This window comes from Caretta caretta, chromosome 11, assembly GCF_965140235.1.
Source record: "Caretta caretta isolate rCarCar2 chromosome 11, rCarCar1.hap1, whole genome shotgun sequence".
NCBI classification, from domain to species: Eukaryota; Metazoa; Chordata; order Testudines; family Cheloniidae; genus Caretta; species Caretta caretta.
This window is the reverse complement of record NC_134216.1, coordinates 21,446,608-21,467,605: the sequence shown is the minus strand read 5'-3', so window position 1 is coordinate 21,467,605 and position 20,998 is coordinate 21,446,608. Positions and strand designations below refer to the sequence as shown.

The following is a 20,998-nucleotide window of genomic DNA, read 5'->3' as shown; positions in this document are numbered from 1 at the left end:
AAATATCTATGAATCTATCAATGAATCTATGAATCTCAGTAAATTAAATAAATAAATAACCTCTAAGCTTCTTTGGTTACAAAAACAAAACAAAAAACAACCCAAAACACCACCTGTTAAGGGGGGGGAGGTGAAAGTAACAGTCTCTGTATAGATCCATAACAAATGGGAAAATGAGGGAGCCGATAGAAATGAGTACAAATCAGCAGTTAGGAAAAGCAATTGATACGGGAAGCTTAAGTTGTCAATTAAAAATCTGTTGCCAATAAGGTTAAAGACAATAAGAAAGAATTCTTAAATATATCTGAAACTAATAAACCTTGCAATGGTGTAGATCTGATACTAGGTAAGGATGGTAAAACTGTTAATCATGATGTAGAAAAGGCAGAAATATTCAATAAATATTTGTTCTGTATTGGAGAAGAAGCAGGATGATGCATTAATATCTTACAGTGATAATCTCTGTTCTAGCAATAACTAGGGAGGATATTAAACAGCAGCTATTAAAGATAAATACTTTTAAATCAGAAGTAATGAATAATTTGTACAAAAATATTAAAAGAATTGGCCAACAAGCTCTCTGACCAACTGATGTTGATTTTTAACAATTCTTGGAACACTGTGGAAGTTCCACTGAACTGGAGGGGGGGGCACCTAATTTTGCCCCAATATTTTAAAAGGGTAAACAGGATGACCTGGGTAACTATTGGCTGGTAAGCCTGACATCGATCCTGGGATAATCAGAAAGACTGATTATGGGGTGCAATCAGTAAAGAATTAAAGGATGGTGGCATAATAAATGGCAATCAACATGGTTTTATGGAAAATAGGTCTTATCAACCAAAATTGATGTAATCTTTGGATGAAATTACAAGTTTGATTGATAAAAGTAACCTTGCTGACATAATACTTAGACTTCTGTAAGGCATTTAACTTAGTCCTGAACGGCATATAAAAAAAATAGCACTATACAAAATCAAGATAGCGCATATTAAGTGAATTAAAAACTGTTAATTGATAGATCACACACACAAAAACAAACAGCAACTGAAAGAAAATATAAAATCATTGCTGGTAAAATTTGCAGATGAAACAAATTTTTTTGAAGTGGTAAATAACAATGGAGAGAGGTTAGTTTTACGGGCTGACCTGGATCACTTGGTAAGGAGGGCTTATTTCAACATGTGTATTTAACCATTTAAATCTAAGGTCAGACATCTAAGAACAAAGAATGTAGGTCATAGTAATAGGATGGGGGGTTGTCTCCTGGAATGCAGTGACAACAAGGAAAACTCATGAGTCAGGATAGACAACCAGCTGAGCAGGAGCTAACAGTATGATGCTGTAACTTAGAGGTTGAACGAGCCATATAAATGGAAATATTGTGTAGTAGTAGGGAGATCATATTACCTCTAGGTGTGGCATTAATGATACCATTACTGGAGCACTGTGTCTCATCCTTGTGTCCATGCTTGAAAAAAGATGTGGAAAAATTGGAAAAAGTTCTGTCAAGAACTCCAAAATATTTTCAAGATCTGAAAAGCATTGTCTTCCTTTTGGAGTCTGTGCTTTCTCCTATCCCACCTCAGAGAGTCTGACGATTATTGAAAACTTTTAGCATACTGGTGGTATTATTTACTTAGATTAAAGAAATTATATGTTGGCAAGTTTCTGATAGTTGTTCCTTTAGGGATTTTCTCTTAAATTCAATATTTATTTATTTATTTTTTATTTTGAAGTGCGTGTTTCCCAGTTCAATTTTATCTCTAAAGCTTTTTCCTAAATATATGCACGTGAAAAAGGTGTTTTAAAGTTGTGCTGTATTGTTAAATGACCATGTGGAACAGTTGAATTTTTGATGACAGAAAACCCATAACTGTTAAAAATGCTAATTATGCTTTTTAGGTGCAGAATTTGTTAACTATTAACATGTGTCTAATATAGAGGGGGAAAAGGAATTTAGTGGATTTCATGTTGGCATATCAACCACTCAATAAAAGTTTTAGTTTCAGTTCAATTTCTAGTTTTATCAGTCTACAGCTGAGTTCATTTACAAAGTTTGATTGGCCTTTAACTTTGCTTAGCAGAAGTACAGAAGCAAATGAACAGACTAAATGAACTTCAACCCTTGTATAAGGTGATATATCCAGGTCCAAACTAATTTTTCTATCAAAATGCTTGCAGTTGGCTGTCAAGGGAGAGGGATCTCCATTTTCAGACACATGATTAGCCTGAGCCTTGAGGAGAACCGCTGTTGAAGATGAGTGGAGAAACAAGAAAAAGGTGGGGGGAACAGGAATGATTGGGGAAGAGAGGGTACTTTGGAAATGGAGAGGCAAAGAGAGATAACAATGAGTGGGTTGAGGAGGAAGCTAGAAAAGAAAGATTCAAGAATGGAAGTTGGAGGGAGACAGGAGAAGACAGAATGTACGGGAAGGGATTTAAGACCATAGGGGACAAGAGTAGGTGTTAGTTAACAGAGGAAACATGATAGGTGAAATAGAAGAAAAAATCTAATGGAGAGTAAAAGAGGGAGAAAAAAGAAATGGTGTGAGAGAAGTAAAGGAGAGAAAATGAAATAGGAAATATGGGGAAGGAAGAACAAGCAAGAAAACATGATTTATGGTTAGTAAAACATATATTTTAAAAAGTACTCACAGTCTGTTTCATTGTAAATGACCAATGAGGAATACAAACTGATAGAAATTTATTGTAATTTTGTGTAAATATGGCCTGTTGGCTTCAACCAAGTTGTCAGTCTGGCTGTCAGTTTTGTAAAGATTCTGCAACTGGGGATGAAATAAAATGAATCAATCGGGATTTCCCAGAAGGTTGGTTTGGAGCTGCCCTTCTCCTGCTGCAACACTACAGCAGTTAGGTCGACTGAGGCACTTGAGCTAACCACCCTTCCACTGGAATAGGAGGGACTGCTTGGGGTGCATTTTCAGTAAGGAATCTTTGTCTCTGGAATGCACCCATGACCTAACAGTGCTTAATTCCTTTGACTTTTAGGGAACTCTGGAAGATCTATCTCATGTCCAAAGATTTTTCTAAGTATTATAAGAATGACTGAGGAATTGAAAATGTTACACATCAGAGGCAGGAAGTGTTTTGTTATAAAACAATCATTTTATAAGATTTTATTATTATTGTTACATACTTTTCATATATACATTATTCTATAAGTGATTAGCACAGAGCACAGATGCATTTTTTCTGAAATAATGACAGGTTTCAGAGTAGCAGCCGTGTTAGTCTATATTCGCAAAAAGAAAAGGAGGACTAGTGGCACCTTAGAGACTAACCAATTTACTTGAGCATGAGCTTTCGTGAGCTACAGCTCACTTCATCGGCTGCATTCAGTGGAAAATACAGTGAGGAGATTTATATACACACAGAACATGAAAAAATGAGTGTTATCGTACACACTGTGAGGAAAGTGTTCTTACAGTGTATATAATAACACTCATTTTTTCATGTTCTGTGTGTATATAAATCTCCTCACTGTATTTTCCACTGCATGCATCCGATGAAGTGAGCTGTAGCTCACGAAAGCTTATGCTCAAATAAATTGGTTAGTCTCTAAGGTGCCACTAGTACTCCTTTTCTTTTTTCTGAAATAATATATTTGTTTTTCCATTTTATCCATATAGCAGCATTAAAAGTTTAAAATCCATAATTGTTCACTCAAAGAAAATAATGTAATTTGGGGTTACTTCTTCAGCTAGAATTTAATCTAGTAGAGTTTCTGAGCGATAAGGAAAATAAAATTATCTTAATTCATATTTACTGCATTCTTTATATTCTCCACTGGTGTCTGTGTTGTCAAATAAGCAGTGCCCCATGTCTTTCTATTATTTTTTTAGGAAAGTCATCATCTGGAATGAGATGAAAACAAATAGAAACTATATCTGTGGGAATAATATTTCCACTTGTTCAAAGTCTTTGACAATATACTGTAAAGTGAACCACAATCCATATTTTAAATAACTCTAAGTTTTGAACAGTGGAATGTAATTTAGTAATATTCTGTTGCATTTATATGACGTATTTCATCTGGGAATCTCAAAACACTTTACAAACATTCATTAACTTGGCCTGCATCTCCCTGAATATAAATGAGATAGAGCACCTGACAGGATGGTCTCAGGGAGCAGTCTTCAATTTTGAAACTTATTCCCCAACTTGGTTAGCCAGAATTCAGATTTGTTAGCCTTCCAGGCATGCTGCAGAATCTATTTTTTTCCCCTTTTTGATAAGGCAGTTGAGGAGGATGTGAGCTGTGGTGGATGTTTTTATGCTATGGTTTTTGTTTTATGCAATAGGCATGCAAAGCACCATGCAAAGCAAAGCTGTAATTGCATTTTAAAATGTTTGAAGTAATAAATAAATGATAAGTGAAACCTCACAACACACTTATAAATTACTGTAGATAAGTAGTATTATTCCTGCTTTATGATATTGGTAAACTGAGGTACAGGGTGATAAGTGATTTGTCCAAAGTTGACACAGTGAGTCAGTGCAGAGCTTGTGTTAATCCCCTACTCAGAGCACCAGACAACACTCCCTCTCTCATCCTTTATTCAAATAATATGTTCTAACTTCTAACTGAGGTCTCCCAATTAGCTTTACTTTCCTTAATGTCTACTAATATTCTCTGCCTTGGTCTCCTTTCCCTCAGTTATTATTAAAATACAGGTTGGTTGAGTAAGTAAATAAATCTACATTAGATTGCCATCTAAATGTTTTTCTTATGTATTTCTGTACTTCAGGTAATTGTCAAGTCTGGACCAGGCACTTTTCTCAGCCTGGCTGTATATAATGACTATATCTTTTGGTCAGACTGGGTGAGACGAGCTATTCTTCGCTCCAATAAATATACAGGAGGAGATACAAAAGTTCTTCGATCTGATATACCACATCAGCCAATGGGTATCATTGCTGTTGCCAATGATACTAACAGTTGTAAGTTACAAAACAAAATATAATGGGCTCTTAATTATATATAGTTGCTTTCAGAAATTTATATTAGCTTTCGTCAAATTATGTGTTATGGCATTTCATAACCTCTTCTTTTCACTATGTGGAATATTAACTAAAAAATAGAGAACACACCTTTTCCAAAGAAATTAATTTTTCTTGGAATACTATGTATATTTTCTGGATTTAGCATTCAGAATGGAAAAGTACTTAGTAGATTCTTTGCAAATATTCGTCATTTCCAGATATTTCATTTAATTGTTTTATACCTGTGCTAAAAGTAGCTCCATCTTATTAAATACAGTAACCTCTCTGGCATCATGGCATTCCTACCTAACTGGTATATACAGAGACTTTTATTAGAAATCTGTCAATGTATCAGTGACCCATAACACATTTACCCAGGAGACTGAACTGCATTGAAGTCTGATCTTTCAAATAATACTAAGCATTGAAGCAGATATCACAAAGTTAATAGAAGATGGCCTGTTTTTATTAACTTGATAATACAAAAGTTCTTTATTTTTCAGGTGAACTGTCTCCCTGTGCACAAATGAATGGAGGCTGTCATGACTTATGCCTTCTGACTCCTGATGGTCGAGTGAACTGTTCATGTAGGGGGGATCGAATGCTGATAGATGACAACAGATGTGTGAGTAAGTAATATTAGTCGATGTAGTGATCCCCCCCGTGGTGTGGTCCCGTCAGATCTCACAAACAAAATTGGTTTGGGCCAACCCGTTACATGGATTTGAGACCTCTACAGTTTATTGTAGGAAGTAACATTAGTCCTTCAGTAAGTGTCTTTCTTCTCCCAGTCTTAAGCAATGCCCCAGAATGATTTTAGAGGGAACTGTGCTAATGGAGATGACATCTTTTGAATGTACAACTAAAGTTTTGACATTTCTATCCAATAAAGATCCCATGCAGCCTTCTGTAAGAGTAACAATGTTAACCTTAGTGTCCTGGCCAAATTCCAACTTGACTAATTATAGTCTATTTCAATTCCCTGATTTTTTTTTTTTTTGTCAGTTGGGTACAGTATTCTTCACTTCCTGTCCTAAAATGTGTAGCATTGTTATAATTTGTTAAACAGCTGTCAGATTCCAACATGCAGGGGTGTTGCTTAAATTATTCCTTTTATATAGTTGTATATAAATTTGTATATAAGTTTGTACTCTGTTTGGGACCCTTTAGGATGAAAGGTGATATAAATCAATTATTTCAAAGCCATTGTCCACAGACATCTTTCTAGTTCTCTACTGGACACCCCGTGACACAAAATAATGTGAGGAAGAGGATAGAGAGCTAAATCTTTTATAAAGTAATTGAAGATTCACTGGAGATCCATTGTGGCTATTACTGGCCATATTGTACCTGGTGCTGAACTGGTGTGAATGTGAGGAGAAGTAGCAACTAGTGATCTGAAAGGATGCAGCACATATGTGCACCCTTTGCATTAATCTGGTTCTGATATTTGATTTTGAGGGTGGATAGTATAATTGTCTTGCTCTTACCCCTCCCACATCCCTAATGTTCTTCGTCTTGTGCAGGCTGGGAGAGGGGCCATCTTGGGTCCCTGCTTCGGGGACCAGTCTCATTCAGAATGTGGAGTATTGACATCCTCTGCCCCCTCTTCCTCCCAGCCCCATCAGCAAGCAAGGCTGGCCTGATTTGGAGTGGAGTACATGCCACTCCTTATGTCTGAATTAGCCAGAAATCCTCCAACTCGCCCCACTGTAATTCGATTCCTTTGTCATGGTTACCAGGTTAGCAGCCCCTCTCATGTCTCTCTGAGTGCACCCCCTCAGGTATTAGGCCTTGAGCCTTTGACCACACAGCTCTCTTAAAACGAAGTATTGCTGAATCTTAACTATAGGACGGCAGTGCAGCATTAAAGAAAAAAAATTAAAAACTGAAAACAGTCCATGTTCACTTCTATCTTTCCTCAGGCTTATCATCCCCGTGAAGTTTAGGAAGGCCCAACTGCTTCAGGGTCTCTCCGCTGGACCTGTATCTGTATCAGCCTGTTCCTCATGAACAGCCCCTGACAACTTCCCATCTTTTCTCTAGAGAGCTACTTTAACCATTGGTGTACTTTTGATCTTTAGACTCCCAGCCTTGGCATAACAACTAGCCAGAATCTGGAATTAGCTTTACATCTAATAGCTCAGGTGTTGTCCCTTAACCGCTTGATCTGTTTAACAGGAGGTATTTTATCTGGATCAACTATGTTGTCTTTTTGTTAACAGCCTGTTATTAAAATAAGGCAATATATGCATACAGTAAACATTCCCGTAACCCAATGTAGCCATACAGTAGCTATGTCAATAACCAGTCACATACAGTATTAATAAATTATTGCAGATCAGCCCTACATCCTCCGCATCCTTTTCCCCCACACCCAGCACATGCACATGGTACACTGTGGTTTAAAGCTGGTCCTTTATATTTTATTATGAAAAGGTCCTTAAAATAACATAAATCCTTTTTGCTTGTATTTAATTATGTAGTAGGATGGAAATTAAAACTTTTCTTTCATAACAGGGTAGATACAGTTGATCTAAAGTCAAGTAATGCACCGTTAATGTGCATTAGATTTGGAGGCCTTTCTGCAAAATCACTTCTAACTGGCTATATAATTGAGATATAATGAGTTGTACAGATGATTTGTAGTGGTAACAAAGATGTTAATTAAACCTGTAACACTTACTGAGCAGCAGATTTTAGTCTAGCTGTGAAATCAATGCCAGTAGTGATCAATTGAGATTGTATTTGCAGTATTTCCTGAAAATGTTAATTAAGACATCAGTAACTACGTAAAGAAGCACGTGTCTTGTGTAGCCCTAAAAGTATTGGTAATGACCTACGGTTCAGAACTGAGAGAGAGAGAGAGAGAAAATGGGTCATACAGCTGGTTTGCAATAAATTCTCCAATATAATTAAGTCTGGAGCATGGCATGGCATTTATATGTCCCAAAAGCATTATAATCCTTAATTGGCACAGCTTCAATGTATGCCTTGTGCCTCCTCATGCAAGGTCCTCATGTTATGTGAAAAATAAGCAATCTTAACTTTAGGCTTACAAAAATACTGTAGTGTCATTATATGAGTCGCTATGTTTCAATCTAGAAAACTGTTAACTGCTGGTCACCCCATATGAGAAAATATATTGCAGAATTAGAGGGGGTTCAGAGAACGGTGATGAGAATGATCACTGGAAAATCTTTCATATGAAGACAGACTGAAAATATTGGGATTGTTTACCTTAGAAAGGAGACAGATAAGAGGGGACATATGTATGTATATAAGTATATAAAGAAGGGAGATCAGGACCTTCTATTCCTTCTCACATACCCACCCACCCACCCACAAAACACAAGAACAAAGGGACAGTCATTTACATTGAAATGTAGGTAATTCAAAACTGATAAAAGGAAATACTTTTTCACTTGGTGCATAATTAGATTGTGGAACTTATTTCACAAGATACTGAAGTCAAGAATTTGGTAAGATTCAAAGAAAAATTGGATGTTTATATGGATAACAAGAATATCCAGAGTTATAGACTATGCAAAAAAAAAATGTTGGAATGGATAAAATCCTGATGCTTCAGGGTTTAACCCAATCACTAGCTATTAGGGATTAGGATGAGATTTTAAAGTGGAAAGATTATACAGCATCTGCTTACTGTGTGTTTCCTGTACCTTCCACTGAAGCATCTGGTGTTGAACACTGTCAGAAACAGGATACTAGATTAGAATGCTAGAACTGGAAGGGACCTCAAGAGGTCATCTAATCCAGTCCCCTGGCAGGACTAAATATCTAGACCATTCCTGACAGGTGTTTGTCTAACCTGCTCTTAAAAATCTCCAAATCTCCAATTCCCAGGCAATTCATTCCAGTGTTTAACCACCCTGATAGGAAGTTTTTCCTAATGTCCAACCTAAACCTCCCTTGCTGCAAATTAGGCCTATTGCTTCTTGTCCTATCCTAAGAGGTTAAGAAAAACAATTTTTCTTCCTCCTCCTTGTAACAATCTTTTAAATACAGTACTTGGAAACTGTTCTCATGTCCCTTCTCAGTTTTCTCTTTTCCAGACTAAACAAACCCAGTTTTTTTTAATCTTCCTTCATAGGTCATGTTTTCTAGACCTTTAATCATTTTTGTTGCTCTTCTCTGGACTTTCCACTCTTCTCTGGACTTTCCAATTTGTCCACAATTTTCCTGAAATGTGGTGCCCAGAACTGAACACAATACTACAGTGGAGGCCTAATCAGAGTGGAGTAGAGTGGAAAAATTACTTCGTGTCTTGCTTACAATACTCCTGCTAATACATCCCAAAATGAAGTTTGCTTTTTTTGCAACAGTGTTACACTGTTGACTCATACTTAGCTTGTGGTCAATTATGACCCCCAGATCTCTTTCCACAATACTTCTTCCTAAGCAGTCATTTCCCAATTTGTATGTGTGCAACTGATTGTTCCTTCCTAAATGGAGTACTTTGCATTTGTCCCTATTGAATTTCATCCTATTTACTTCAGACCATTTCTCTAGTTTCTCCAGATCATTTTGAATTTTAATCCCCCTAAAGCACTTGCAACCCCCTCCCCGCTTGGTATTGTCCACGAACTTTATAAGTGTACTCTGTATGCCATTATCTAAATCATTGATGAAGATATTGAACAGAACCAGGTGGACCCTGAGTCTGATTCAGCATGGTAATTCCCAGGATCCTAAATAAATAATAATAATAATAATATTTCTACATAATAAGAAATGGGGGAAGAAAGGCATATGAAATGTTTTAAGATGCACATAACTAATCTTTGGAGGACTCATGAGTTTCTCAACTTCAATGTCCGATAGACCTGTAAGGTTTTTTTGTTGTTATTTCCGACCGAAACTGCCATCCTGAATAGTCCAGATTTTATCCTGATCCAGAATCCATGTTTTCAGTGCATCACTTCTTACTTCATAATTATCTTCACATTGGAGCTAAATAGAAATATTCTTTCAAATCAGACTGGTTCATCTTCTATAGTACAGAGTTCTGTTCCTTCTAGAATGAAACAATGGGACTGATATGAAAACAACCAGAACTATAGCAGTAGGAAAACATGAATTAGGGTAATATCTTCATATTGTTATCACCACTTCACCCAACTCCTTCCCCTCCTCAAAATAAGCTTTTTGTACTTTACCTCCCAGGATTTAAAAAAATCATTCAGCAACAATTCAGTCATTTAGACCAATACCTATAAAATAAGTGTGCTCTAATGAAGTTCAAAAGCAATTAAATTATTGTTTTAAATGCTGCAATACTATCCCAACTGCTGTTGCTAATTAATCTAATGATAAGTCAATATATGTGAGAGAAAGCAGAAATCAAGAGGTTACACATACATACACATTTTCCTTTGAAATGATAACTACATTATTGCCTCTGGTAAACAGATTAAAAACATGCTCACACTTCACATTTCTGTGGTTGATTTGTGGCAGATACAGATGTACTCCGTATGGTGTAAACAACTGATTTTCTGCGATAATTTTGCAGGCCATCACTTCACTTCAGCTGCAGAAGTAGAACATTATCTGCCTGACCACTGCAGAGTATGTTTGTTTACAGATGGAACATTTGCGTAGAGCCATAAAATATTATTGGGGATTTTAGTTGCAGCGTCTGGTGGATAGTGATAAAGGTGTTTTTCCTTTAGTTTTTGGCTGTGCTCAATTGAAGAGATCTTGAGTTATTAATAATACCCAGGAGGCACAACGCATTTCAACACTTCCATTAAGAGATTAAAATATGCATCATGGGATATTTCATGACGGGCTGGTGAGGGAAAGGAGAGAGGAAAACTGAGCCAAACCCAGAGTTATAAAAATAATTAGAAGCCTCAGCAAAATCAGTGCCTCTAATTTGCCTAGATGCATAACCACACATTAGGAAAACTATCACAGTCTTTGGTTAGTTTCACCTCATCTGGAACTAATTAAAATTATTTGTTTTTATTTGGTTAGCACCAGCACTGTCCTCATTACTGTACCATACCCTAAAAGAAAGACAACCTCTGTCTGTGATGGGGCCACTCACCTCACATGAGTGCCCCTGCCAGGTGTCTCTGCACCTGCACTCTCTCAGCTTTGCTCTGCTTGCTGTGACCCCTGTTGATAGTTAAAATTCTCGAGCAGGTTTTCAGTGATTCGGACCTCCAACTGAGTCACATACAGTTTGAGCCAAAACAGACCCCTTCCAAGGCACACGTCCAAGAGGGCCTCTCATGGTGCCTTCTGTAATGTCCCGATCCATTAGCCTCAGCCCCTCATGGGCTATCTTCCAAACTGTCCCTCAGCCCTTCCTGGGCTAGCTTCCAATGGTACTGCTTTGTTAAGGAGCAGTGCCCCAGGGTCACTCCCTAGTGACTCTTCACTCTGTAGTGTGCCTTCCTGACCCCAGCTCTCCAGTTCAGTTTAATCCCCTTTGGGTGTTAACACAGTTCAATTAAATGCTGACCTTCTGCCCCCTTCTCTGAGCTTCACTAAGCTCCCTTCTCTGGGGTTAGGCCACTCTGCCTGTGGGGGCCAGGAGGGGTAACCTGGGCCTACCCAGTACTCTGGGTTCCAACTCTGGGACCCTATAAGTAGCAGCCACCAGCTGCATCCCTGTAGCTATTTGCTGCTGTGTTTCCATGGGCCACTTCCCTTCTTAGCCCCAGCACTTTCAGCTGCACACTTATCTCAAGGCTGAAGTCTTGCTTGAGTCCCAGTTATCAACCAGGGCACCTTCCTTGCTCCTTTGGCTCCAGCAAACAACTGCTCTGTCCAGGTATTGCAACTCCTGTACCTGTCCTTGCTGCCCAGGGTCCAGCCAGTGACTAATCTGCTCTGTCCAGCAGCTCCTTTTATATGATCCCGCTGGGTTCTGATTGGCTGCTCCCTACAGCCTCTCTCTGATTGGCTGTTTCCCCGCAGCCCCTCTAGGCAGCCTGGAGGACCCACCACTCCTGCTCTTTCCTAGGGTTGGGTGTGGTAGGACTGCTTGATTTCCAGCAGGGGGCCTCGAAGGGCCAGATTCACCCCATTACAATGTCCAATGAGCTTACAATCTAAAAGATAGACACAATGGGTATGTCTACATTTAATTTTGTAGGTTAGGTTTTAACATATGTTAATTAATATAGTGGTGAATACAAGGGCTGGCATGACACAAACATTTGTTGTTAGTTGTGTTTTTAAAATGAAGCGTGCAACCTAGGATTAAAAATGGCTAACAACAAAGTGTCTGTCCTGGGACAAGTGTTTGTGTAGTGTCTACACTAGAATTTACAATTGTGTTAGTTAGCACTGGTTTAACTGTTATTAAAAATTCCAGTGTAGACATAACTAAAGAAGACATGATGCACTGGAAAATCCATAGTTGGAGTTATTGTAATGAGTGCATGTTTTGTCCGATGTTCCTTTTCCTCCTCCATTCCCTCTCAGCAAAATCAGGTGGATCTGTCTACTGAATAAATATGGTTTTTGGCCCCTCTTGGAGCAGCCAGTCCACAAAAGTTCCAGTCTTCTGCCTCACAAGACAGACATGGAGGCTCCATCTGCTGAAAAGATTGCAGAGGTTTTCATTTCTTAAGAGAGAAGAGAAAGAAAAAAGCCTTCACTGTGGTTTTGGGAACTTTCAGTCAGAAACTAGTTGTTGCTAACATTCTTGGCAATGACGCCCTTCATACTGTTGGTTATTAGCCCCAGTAAGTTCCCATTATTCAGGTCAGGCATATGATTTAATTCTGTTATGACTCTGGTACCAGGACTTTGATGAGGTTGGGTTTGTCTTCCTCTTACTCAGCTCCTCTGCACACATAGCTTAGTGGCAAATATCCACAGTCTACAACCTGCTCAGCCCACAAAAGAGAATAAGGGTGGTGGGTGAATAGCATTCAGGACTTTGGAGCAGAGTGTTCTTTGGAAATGGGTGAAATGGTTCCCTTTTATCCAACTTTTACTCTTAGTCCCCTTATTTTAGGCCTCTACTACCACACGAGTCAGGACTTCATTTGGATATACAATATGGCCCTTCTTTTGTCTTCTTACTTCTCAGCAGACTCAATTTAGCAAACACTGGTTACCATGTATGATTGTGTGACATTATTGGCTTTCTGGGCTATGCCATTGAATTTGTGTGCCTTGTCTCTTTAGTCCATCCCCAATTTCATCAAATCCACAGAAACTGCAGATCAGTTGAGCAGCTGTGGGATGTTTAGGTAGCAAGTCCAGTCTGAAAGTTTAATTATTCTAGTTGTACACCTTTCTATTCACAGTTTCCAAAAACACAGACAAAGTCATTTGGTTTTGGACTGTATATTGCTTAATTTCCTTGTGCAATGCAAACTATTAAAAATGATTTTTAACACTTGTATTTTGTGTGTGTGTTTGTGTGTTTAGCTAAAAACTCCACATGCAACATTTACTCTGAGTTTGAATGTGGAAATGGTGAATGCATTGACTACCAACTGACCTGTGATGGCATTGCTCATTGTAAGGACAAATCGGATGAAAAATTATTTTATTGTGGTAAGTGTTCTCAAACATTGTCACTTCAGTTTCTTAATTTGATTTCATCATTATTCATATTAAATTCAATGTCTTTCAAATTGTTTTTATATTCATTGGCTTACATTAAGTACATTGAATCCCAACATATGTTATATCATCTATTTCTGGTCTTAAAACAAAAACAAAAAGAAATCCACCTAGCTACTTACCTAAACCTGAAAATCTTCTCCTACTTATTCTCAGCCTTAATCTGGCAATGTAGATTTATCTTTCACTTTTAAATACAATTGCATTAAAATTGTCAGTGATTGAAAATAGGAAAACACTAGTATGGAAGTATTATAAAGTAGAAAGATAAGTGTAGAGTATAACAAAAATCTCCCCACTACAGTTCTTTGTAACAGCTGATAACTCCGTTATCTTCTGTTAAGCAGATCTACATCCTGGATGGGTAAAGGGGTTATCATTCCTTCTCCATCCACACGTTAGGAAAGTATTGTTATTCTTCCACCACATTTCTAATCTGTTGTTTCCTGTCTGTCCCAACAGCCAAATTGCTCATCCACACCATTGCAATATCCAGCTTTATCTACCACAATCTGTTCCTTCTACATATCTGATAGTCACTTTGCCAACTCCAGTCTGTCCAGAATGTTGTTAGGAAAATACTCTTTCCCACTCATGTCACAGTCCTTGCTGAGCCACTGCATCAGCCCATTATTCTGTACATTAAGTTAAAACTCCTTGACATTCAAAGCTGAACATCATGAAGCCTCTGCCTACATACTGGTCTCATTATGTGTCACTCCTCACCCTCTTCACTCCCTCAGTAATGCCATCCTTAATATCCCTTTAGATTCATCTTGCAAACTTCTTCATGCCGTCATCTATACTGCCCCTTAAATTTGTTACACCCTCCCTAAACCTTTGTATCAAGTCACCTGTCTTGCCTCAAGCTCACTTCACCATCTTGCTTACAAGGAATGAGGTTGAAGAAAGGTAACAATAAAATAAAAGATAAAAAATAACAGGCATCAAGGTTTAGTTATCTTGTGATACTATATTTTCCCTCTCGTTCTTCTTCCCTTTCTCCATCTATGATCTTTACTTGTGTTCTGTCAAACTTTGATTGTGGGCTACTCAGAAAATAAGGACTGTGTTTTTAAGTTCTTGTTGACAGGTCCCTAGCATATTTTACATGATCAAAATAATTAATATAATTATAGCACCACGTTGATATGGAGGTAATTCTAAAAGAATTGTTTTTAGTGGAAGATTGTTGGAAAAAACATAGCAAACAAGAAAGTGAGCGGACAGAATACAAAAAAAATGTTGGTGATAGTTAAGGGGAAAACAGTTAAGACAAGATAACTTTTCTATCTGCCTGGGGCATGGAGCAGCACAGAGCTGTACCACTCCACAAGCAGACCAGGAAATGAATTGTCTCTCTGAAAATCATAATTCCTCCCCTGTTTCCCCTCTTGCTCACTTCTATTGAAATTGTTCCACTTTGTGTAAAATACTTGAATAGTCATTGAGCCTGAAGAGTGAGTGAAAATGACTATAGTCTGGTGATTCAGGCTCTCACCTGGGAGGTGGGAGACCCAAGCTCACATCCCTTCTCCAATGACTTTAATTATTTAGACTTGGTGGAAAAATTTCAATAGGAGATTGAGGGAAAGAGATTGAGGAAAATCCAACCCAGAATATCCCATAGCCCAATGGCTAGGGCATTCATGGAGACCCAAGTTCAAATCCCTTCTCCAGATCAGGCAGAAGGGGGAATTCGACCTAGGTCTCCTACATACCAGGTAAGTGTCCTAACCACTGAATTAAAATTTCTAAGGTCACCATCATGACTTCCTCCTCCATATTGTAAATTGCGCCAGAAAAAAATAGTAGTAACTATTTCGCAAATTCATGAACAGATTTGGTTGATCTGAAACTGCATTTTTTGCAGCAAAAAATCTACTCACTTGAAAAATTTCACAAGCTCTACTATTCACATGTGTAAAATTAAACATGGTACAGTATATCTACTCTGCAAAGAAAAATCCACAGTGCCAAGTCTCAAAGCCTGGGTCAATTGACTTGGGCTCGGACTGTGAGGCTAAAAATAGCAGTGTAGACATTCCTGCTCAGGCTGAGCCTGGGTTCTGAAACCCAGCAAGGGGGGAGGATCTCATATTCCAGGCTCCAGCCCAATGGGAATGTCTACACTGCAATTTTTAGCCCCGCAACCCAAACCCAAGTCAGTTGACCAGAGCTCTGAGTCTTGATGCCATAGCTTTTTCTTTGCAATCCATACAGATTTACTCCATGCATGAACATACTTGGTCGGTTTAGCTACCCTCTCAATTCTAGCATTTGATAGTGTGACAAAGCTGTCCTTGTCTCTATGGTTTCCCGCATTTCCTGGCAGATTTTGCTCACTTCAGAGGCTCACTGTGACCCTCCACATAACCCTTCTCTCTCTAGAGACAAGGGTCACAGTCTACTGAGCCATTTTCATCATAAGCCAGCAAGGGAGGTGAGGAGAAGCTATCCACCCTTGCACAGTCTCTGTTGTCTCCCAGTCTCAGTGATTAATCTGGGGGGGAAGGGAAGGGGGAAGCCCAGGCCCACCCTCTACTCCAGGCTCCAGCCCAGGGACCCTAATTGTATCAGCTATGGTAGCTGACCTTTTAGAAACATGACATGTACCATTCCCTGGGCTACTTCCCCACAGCAGCCCCCACTTCCTCAAGCTCCACTTCACCCTTACCTCAGGGCCTCCTTCCTTGTGCCTGATATGGTGTGTACTGCTCAGTCTCTCCAACAGTGCAACTTCCTCCCACAGCTCCTGACATCCACACCCACCTGACTAACTGGGAGGCTTTTAACTAGTTTCAGCCAGTCCTGATTGGCTTCAGGGGTCCCAATCAACCTATCGTTCTCACTGCCTTCTGGAAAGTTCTTAATTGGCGCCAGGTATCTTAATTGACCTGGAGCAGCTGCCATTTAACTTATCGTGGTACCAGGGATTTGTTTACCTGGAGTTAATATATCTATCTCCCACTACTTTTCTATAGCCATCTGGCCTTGCCCCGTTACAATAGTAATATGTTTTCTATTACTTTAATTTACCTTCATTATGTTTGACAAGATGTGTATAGGACATTGGCTTCTGAACAAATTCAGCATCTTTTCAGTTTCTAGGTGAGCAGCAGTGTTCGTGTATTCCATATAAACATAGTTATATTTATAACAGAATGATGTTTTAAACAAATTAATAAAAAAAATAAACTCTTACCATCACAAGATGTTGAACATTGAAAGTTAAGGTTTTCTTTACAATTCTTTTTTTCTGTAGGTAGAGGTATTAGAATAATTGACTGGTTTATGTGTTTGTCCATCAACTTCTTTCAGTTGGACAGTAAATTATTAGTTTCACATATTTTTTTATAACTTACCGTGAACATTTCTGAAGGAAATGTCTCTGGGATGTTTGCTTGTTTGTTTAAATTAAGTGCTTATTTATTATTTGTGTAAAATTTCTATATACAATGTCTATTACATTTACTTTACCAGAAAACAGAAGCTGTCGGAGAGGTTTTAGGCCTTGTTACAATCGCCGTTGTATTTCAAACAACAAAATGTGTGATGGCACAAATGACTGTGGTGACAACTCTGATGAACTGGACTGTAAAGGTAAATTCCAGCTGCTTCTATCTATGTCTAGAATGTATGTGTAATTTTGGTTGGAATTATACTTTTTATTTGCTTTTATTTGTGTGGTTTGGCTCTAAACCAAATGTGTGTGCATGCACTAGATTGAGAGAGAGAGATCAGAAGAAATATTACAATGCTTGCTGACGCCTGTGAAATATTCCTGGGTAAGTGTAGGTGAAGATACATTCCTTCCTTCTCTCCCCCACCTGCTCACAAGAGACTCAGATGGTTTTCCACAGTGATGGCTCCTGTATAAATTATATTAGATGAAAAGAAGTGATGTGAAAAGAGTGAAACCCAGCCAAAAAAATTGACATATGGCAGAGTCCTAGGTTTAACCAAGATTGTATCCTAGAGTGTCTAGGTTTGCATGTATAATTGTGTTTACTTGAACTAATTGGGAATCACTTAACTTTCATTACATCATGACCAAAACCTCTGATCTGGTCATAGTCTAAGTGACTATTATTAGGGTTCGATAGATAGTGGCTAAAAGCCCCACATACTTGTGAGATGGGGCTTTGTGGCAGTGGGAACCTCCAGGAAAAGTTGTGGCTGTGATTTTCTGTTCAGCAATGTGTGTTGTGGCATCTTTGTTATACTGGGCGTGGGTATGTCTTGTTCTCTATTCTGGATCTGGGCAGCTTTGTGGATGAAGAGAAAACATAATGTTGCTGGTTGCACTAGCCATGTTCAGTGTCAGTTCTCCCCAGCCATATTGCAGTTTGGCTCTGTCCAAAGCTTATTGGAAAAAATATTTTTAAAATACATATGCTATAAATATTTTAATGTCCTTTTACAAATGTTAGTGAATATAAAGTAGTTGATAACCAACACAAATCCTGAGTTATGTTTCAAAAGAGGTATAATTATGACAAAATCTCAAGCCAGAACCATCAGAGCAAAATCTTTTAGATATTAGTTTTGCATTAATTTGCATATTTTTGTAATCACTTACATGAATGCCAAGTCAGAAAGAAGGAAGGAAGGGATGGTGTATGTATAGGGCAGGGGAGAAAGGCACAGAGAAGGGGGAAGGGAGTGCTAAAGTGTGGTGCCTCAGAAAAGGATGGGGGAAACAATGAAGTGAAGAGGGAGAAATTATTAATTGTAGGAGAGAGAGGCCAGAACTCAGTTCATTCTGTGGAAGGAGGTAAGGGGTTCAGAGGTTTGATGAATTGGGGGGCAGTGCTTCTCACCTTCAGCAATGGAGGAAGGGCCCTCATACTTTTCTGTGTATCTCCCCTCCATCCTCCTGTGGCTGCCATACTGACTGCTTGCTTCTCCTCTTTCCCTGCTTTCTAACTCCCTGTAACAGGACAGCACCCATTTCTTGCGAGTGCCCCCCTCTGGTCGGGTGTGTTTGCAATCTTTCAATTCTAGTGACCCCTGTGGGTGGTTTCTCAGGTAGTTTTTCAGTGACTCAGCCCTGCAGCTGAGTCTCACATACTATATGTGCATCAGAACACATCCCTTCTGGGGTATACAGTCTTTAACTCGTCCCTGCCCAGGTATGGAGCTGTACCACCAGGGCTTGCTCCCTGGAGACACTGTCTTCTTGCAGCCCTCACTCAGTCCCAGCAGCTAGTCAGGAGCTCCTTTACTCCCCGGTTCCTGCTCGCAGCTATGTTGGACTCAGTCCTAGCAGTCAGCCAGAAGCTCCTTCTTTGGTCCCTGCCAGCAGACTGTTCTGGGCTGAGTCCCAGCAGCAAACCAGGAACTCCTTAGCTCCCCCAGTCCCTGCCCACACTGAGCTGTCCATGGTCCTGCTGCTCTTTCAGCCAGCCAGAAACACAGACCTCTCTCCTCCAGCTCCTACTGGACCCTGAATGACTGCTCCCTGCAGCCTCTCTCATTGGCTGCTTCCCCACAATCACTCTGGGCTGCTTGGAAGATTCTCTTCTTGTCATTTCCTGGGACAGTGTGTGGCAAGATCATGAGGCCTCCAGCAGGGTGCCTCTGAGCCTACTTCACCGTGTCGCCCCCCGCTCCCATCGCCAGTGTTTCACTCTGTGCCCTGCACCCTGCCTGTAGGCTAAGGGAAGTTACAGCTATGGTAGGGGTCTCTTCTAACCCTCCCTCCCAGGCTTGGGTCAAGGGAAGGAGCAGCTGTAATGAGGTGTGTTGAGCACCTCCCACCCCATGCCTGGACTTGCAGGAGCAGAGGGTGGAGAGGGTAGGAGAGCTAACACACTTTTCTACTGGAAGGAGGTAGGGAAGAGGGAATAGAAAAAAAACCAGTAGCTCATGGTGGACGCTGCTTTATCCTTGCCCTTCTCCTCCTATGAATAATGTGCTGGTTTGGAGGGGAGAATGCAAGGGCAGATTGATATAGTTTTCACTTGATGGAGGAGAGAGCAGAACTGGACCTAGGCTGCAGGGATCTGTCTCTGCAGGACTACCCCTCCATCTTGTGAAAATGGTATGGGCCCAGCAGCTCCTCTCCTCACTCCTACCCTGCTTTAACTCTCCTGTCTGCTCCTGAAAGGGAGAGCTGTATCTATCCGAGGCAACAGCTGTGATTAGCTGCTCTGGCTCAGAGAATGGGAAGAGGAAGCCAATCACATAGGGATTTCTACTTGGGCCAAGAGGTTTCCCCTCATAGCCCTAGAAAGTCTTAAATCTCATAGTCTGTGGAAAAAGCCATAGGGTTGGTGGGTCTGAGACCAAGAAACACAATATTCCAAACAAAGCAAAATCAGTGTTTCATATCTTCCCCTAGATTTGTCCCGTTAACCCTTTTCTCACTACCATTGTCTGGATTGCTGTTAGTGGATGGCGTATAGGAGGGTAGAAGGAATTAACCCATCTATCAAAGGGCTTCCATCCATCCATGATCTTTGAAGGAGATCTCTGAAGGAGAAACAGATGCAGATATTGGACTAACTTCTGTGCACATTGAACTTCATGTCTCTGAGGCGTGGCCTACACACAAAGTTGCATTGGTTTAACTCAAGTTGTGATTTTAAGCTGATATATATATATAGATATAGATAGGCCATTCCCCCCCCCCCTAAAAAAGCTTCTTGTTGTAGCAGGCACCACTTAATCAAGTTCAAATAAAAAAAAAGCTTCTGTTTATATAGGTGAGACATGCAGGGTTTAGTGTTGCTTTCATTGGTAACAATTGAGTAGGATTGTGGAACCCATAGGCTGAAGAAGTGGTGTTTTTTGTTTGTTTTTAATAGATTATTTTCTGTGGGCCTCTCGTACTCTCTCTGAAGTTGTGGCAGTGGGAATAATGCTGACACCCTGACAGAGCTGGTCTCTAGTGTCAGGGGAGTGAGCATCTTGTATGGTCTTCCCAAATTCTCTCCAACTCAATGCAGAAATGCACTGTTCTACTGCAGAAGAGCTCTTGGTGTACATGCAGGATTTATCTCTTAGTGAGCAGTCTTTTAAAACATTTTAGTAAACCTACAGCAAGCTGAAATAAAATAATTAAAGACATCCAAAGGTAACAAATAAATATGCTGTTTCTTTTTTCATTTCTTTTTTTTCCTATCAAGATTCATTCACAAATAAATCAACTGTTTCTTCAAATAATAAATACTGGTTTCTAGGCTTGCACTTCATCCCAAGCTTAATGGATGAATGGCAGCAAGATAGTGAATATTTCCAAATGAATCTAAGAGGTTTATTCACCAGAGATTAAATCTAATGCACAAACTGCTTCCTGTGGTTCTTGACAAGACTCCTTATTAATGTTGAATGAACCTCTAGAGTTTCACAATTCTGGTTTGATGCAAAG

At 39.5% G+C, this 20,998-nt stretch overlaps 1 protein-coding gene across 7 annotated transcripts in view; it reads left to right on the top strand.

Annotated features, from left to right (window-relative positions):
* The window catches only part of LRP1B (LDL receptor related protein 1B), a 1,334,345-nt gene that overhangs the window by 1,023,102 nt on the left and 290,245 nt on the right, over window positions 1-20,998 (top strand). For all 7 annotated transcript variants that reach the window (XM_075117809.1, XM_075117811.1, XM_075117812.1 and 4 more), the window contains 4 exons: window positions 4,773-4,965; window positions 5,511-5,636; window positions 13,426-13,554; window positions 17,107-17,226. In XM_075117809.1, the coding sequence (XP_074973910.1) occupies window positions 4,773-4,965; window positions 5,511-5,636; window positions 13,426-13,554; window positions 17,107-17,226 (568 nt within the window). The remainder of the gene's footprint in view (window positions 1-4,772; window positions 4,966-5,510; window positions 5,637-13,425; window positions 13,555-17,106; window positions 17,227-20,998) is intronic.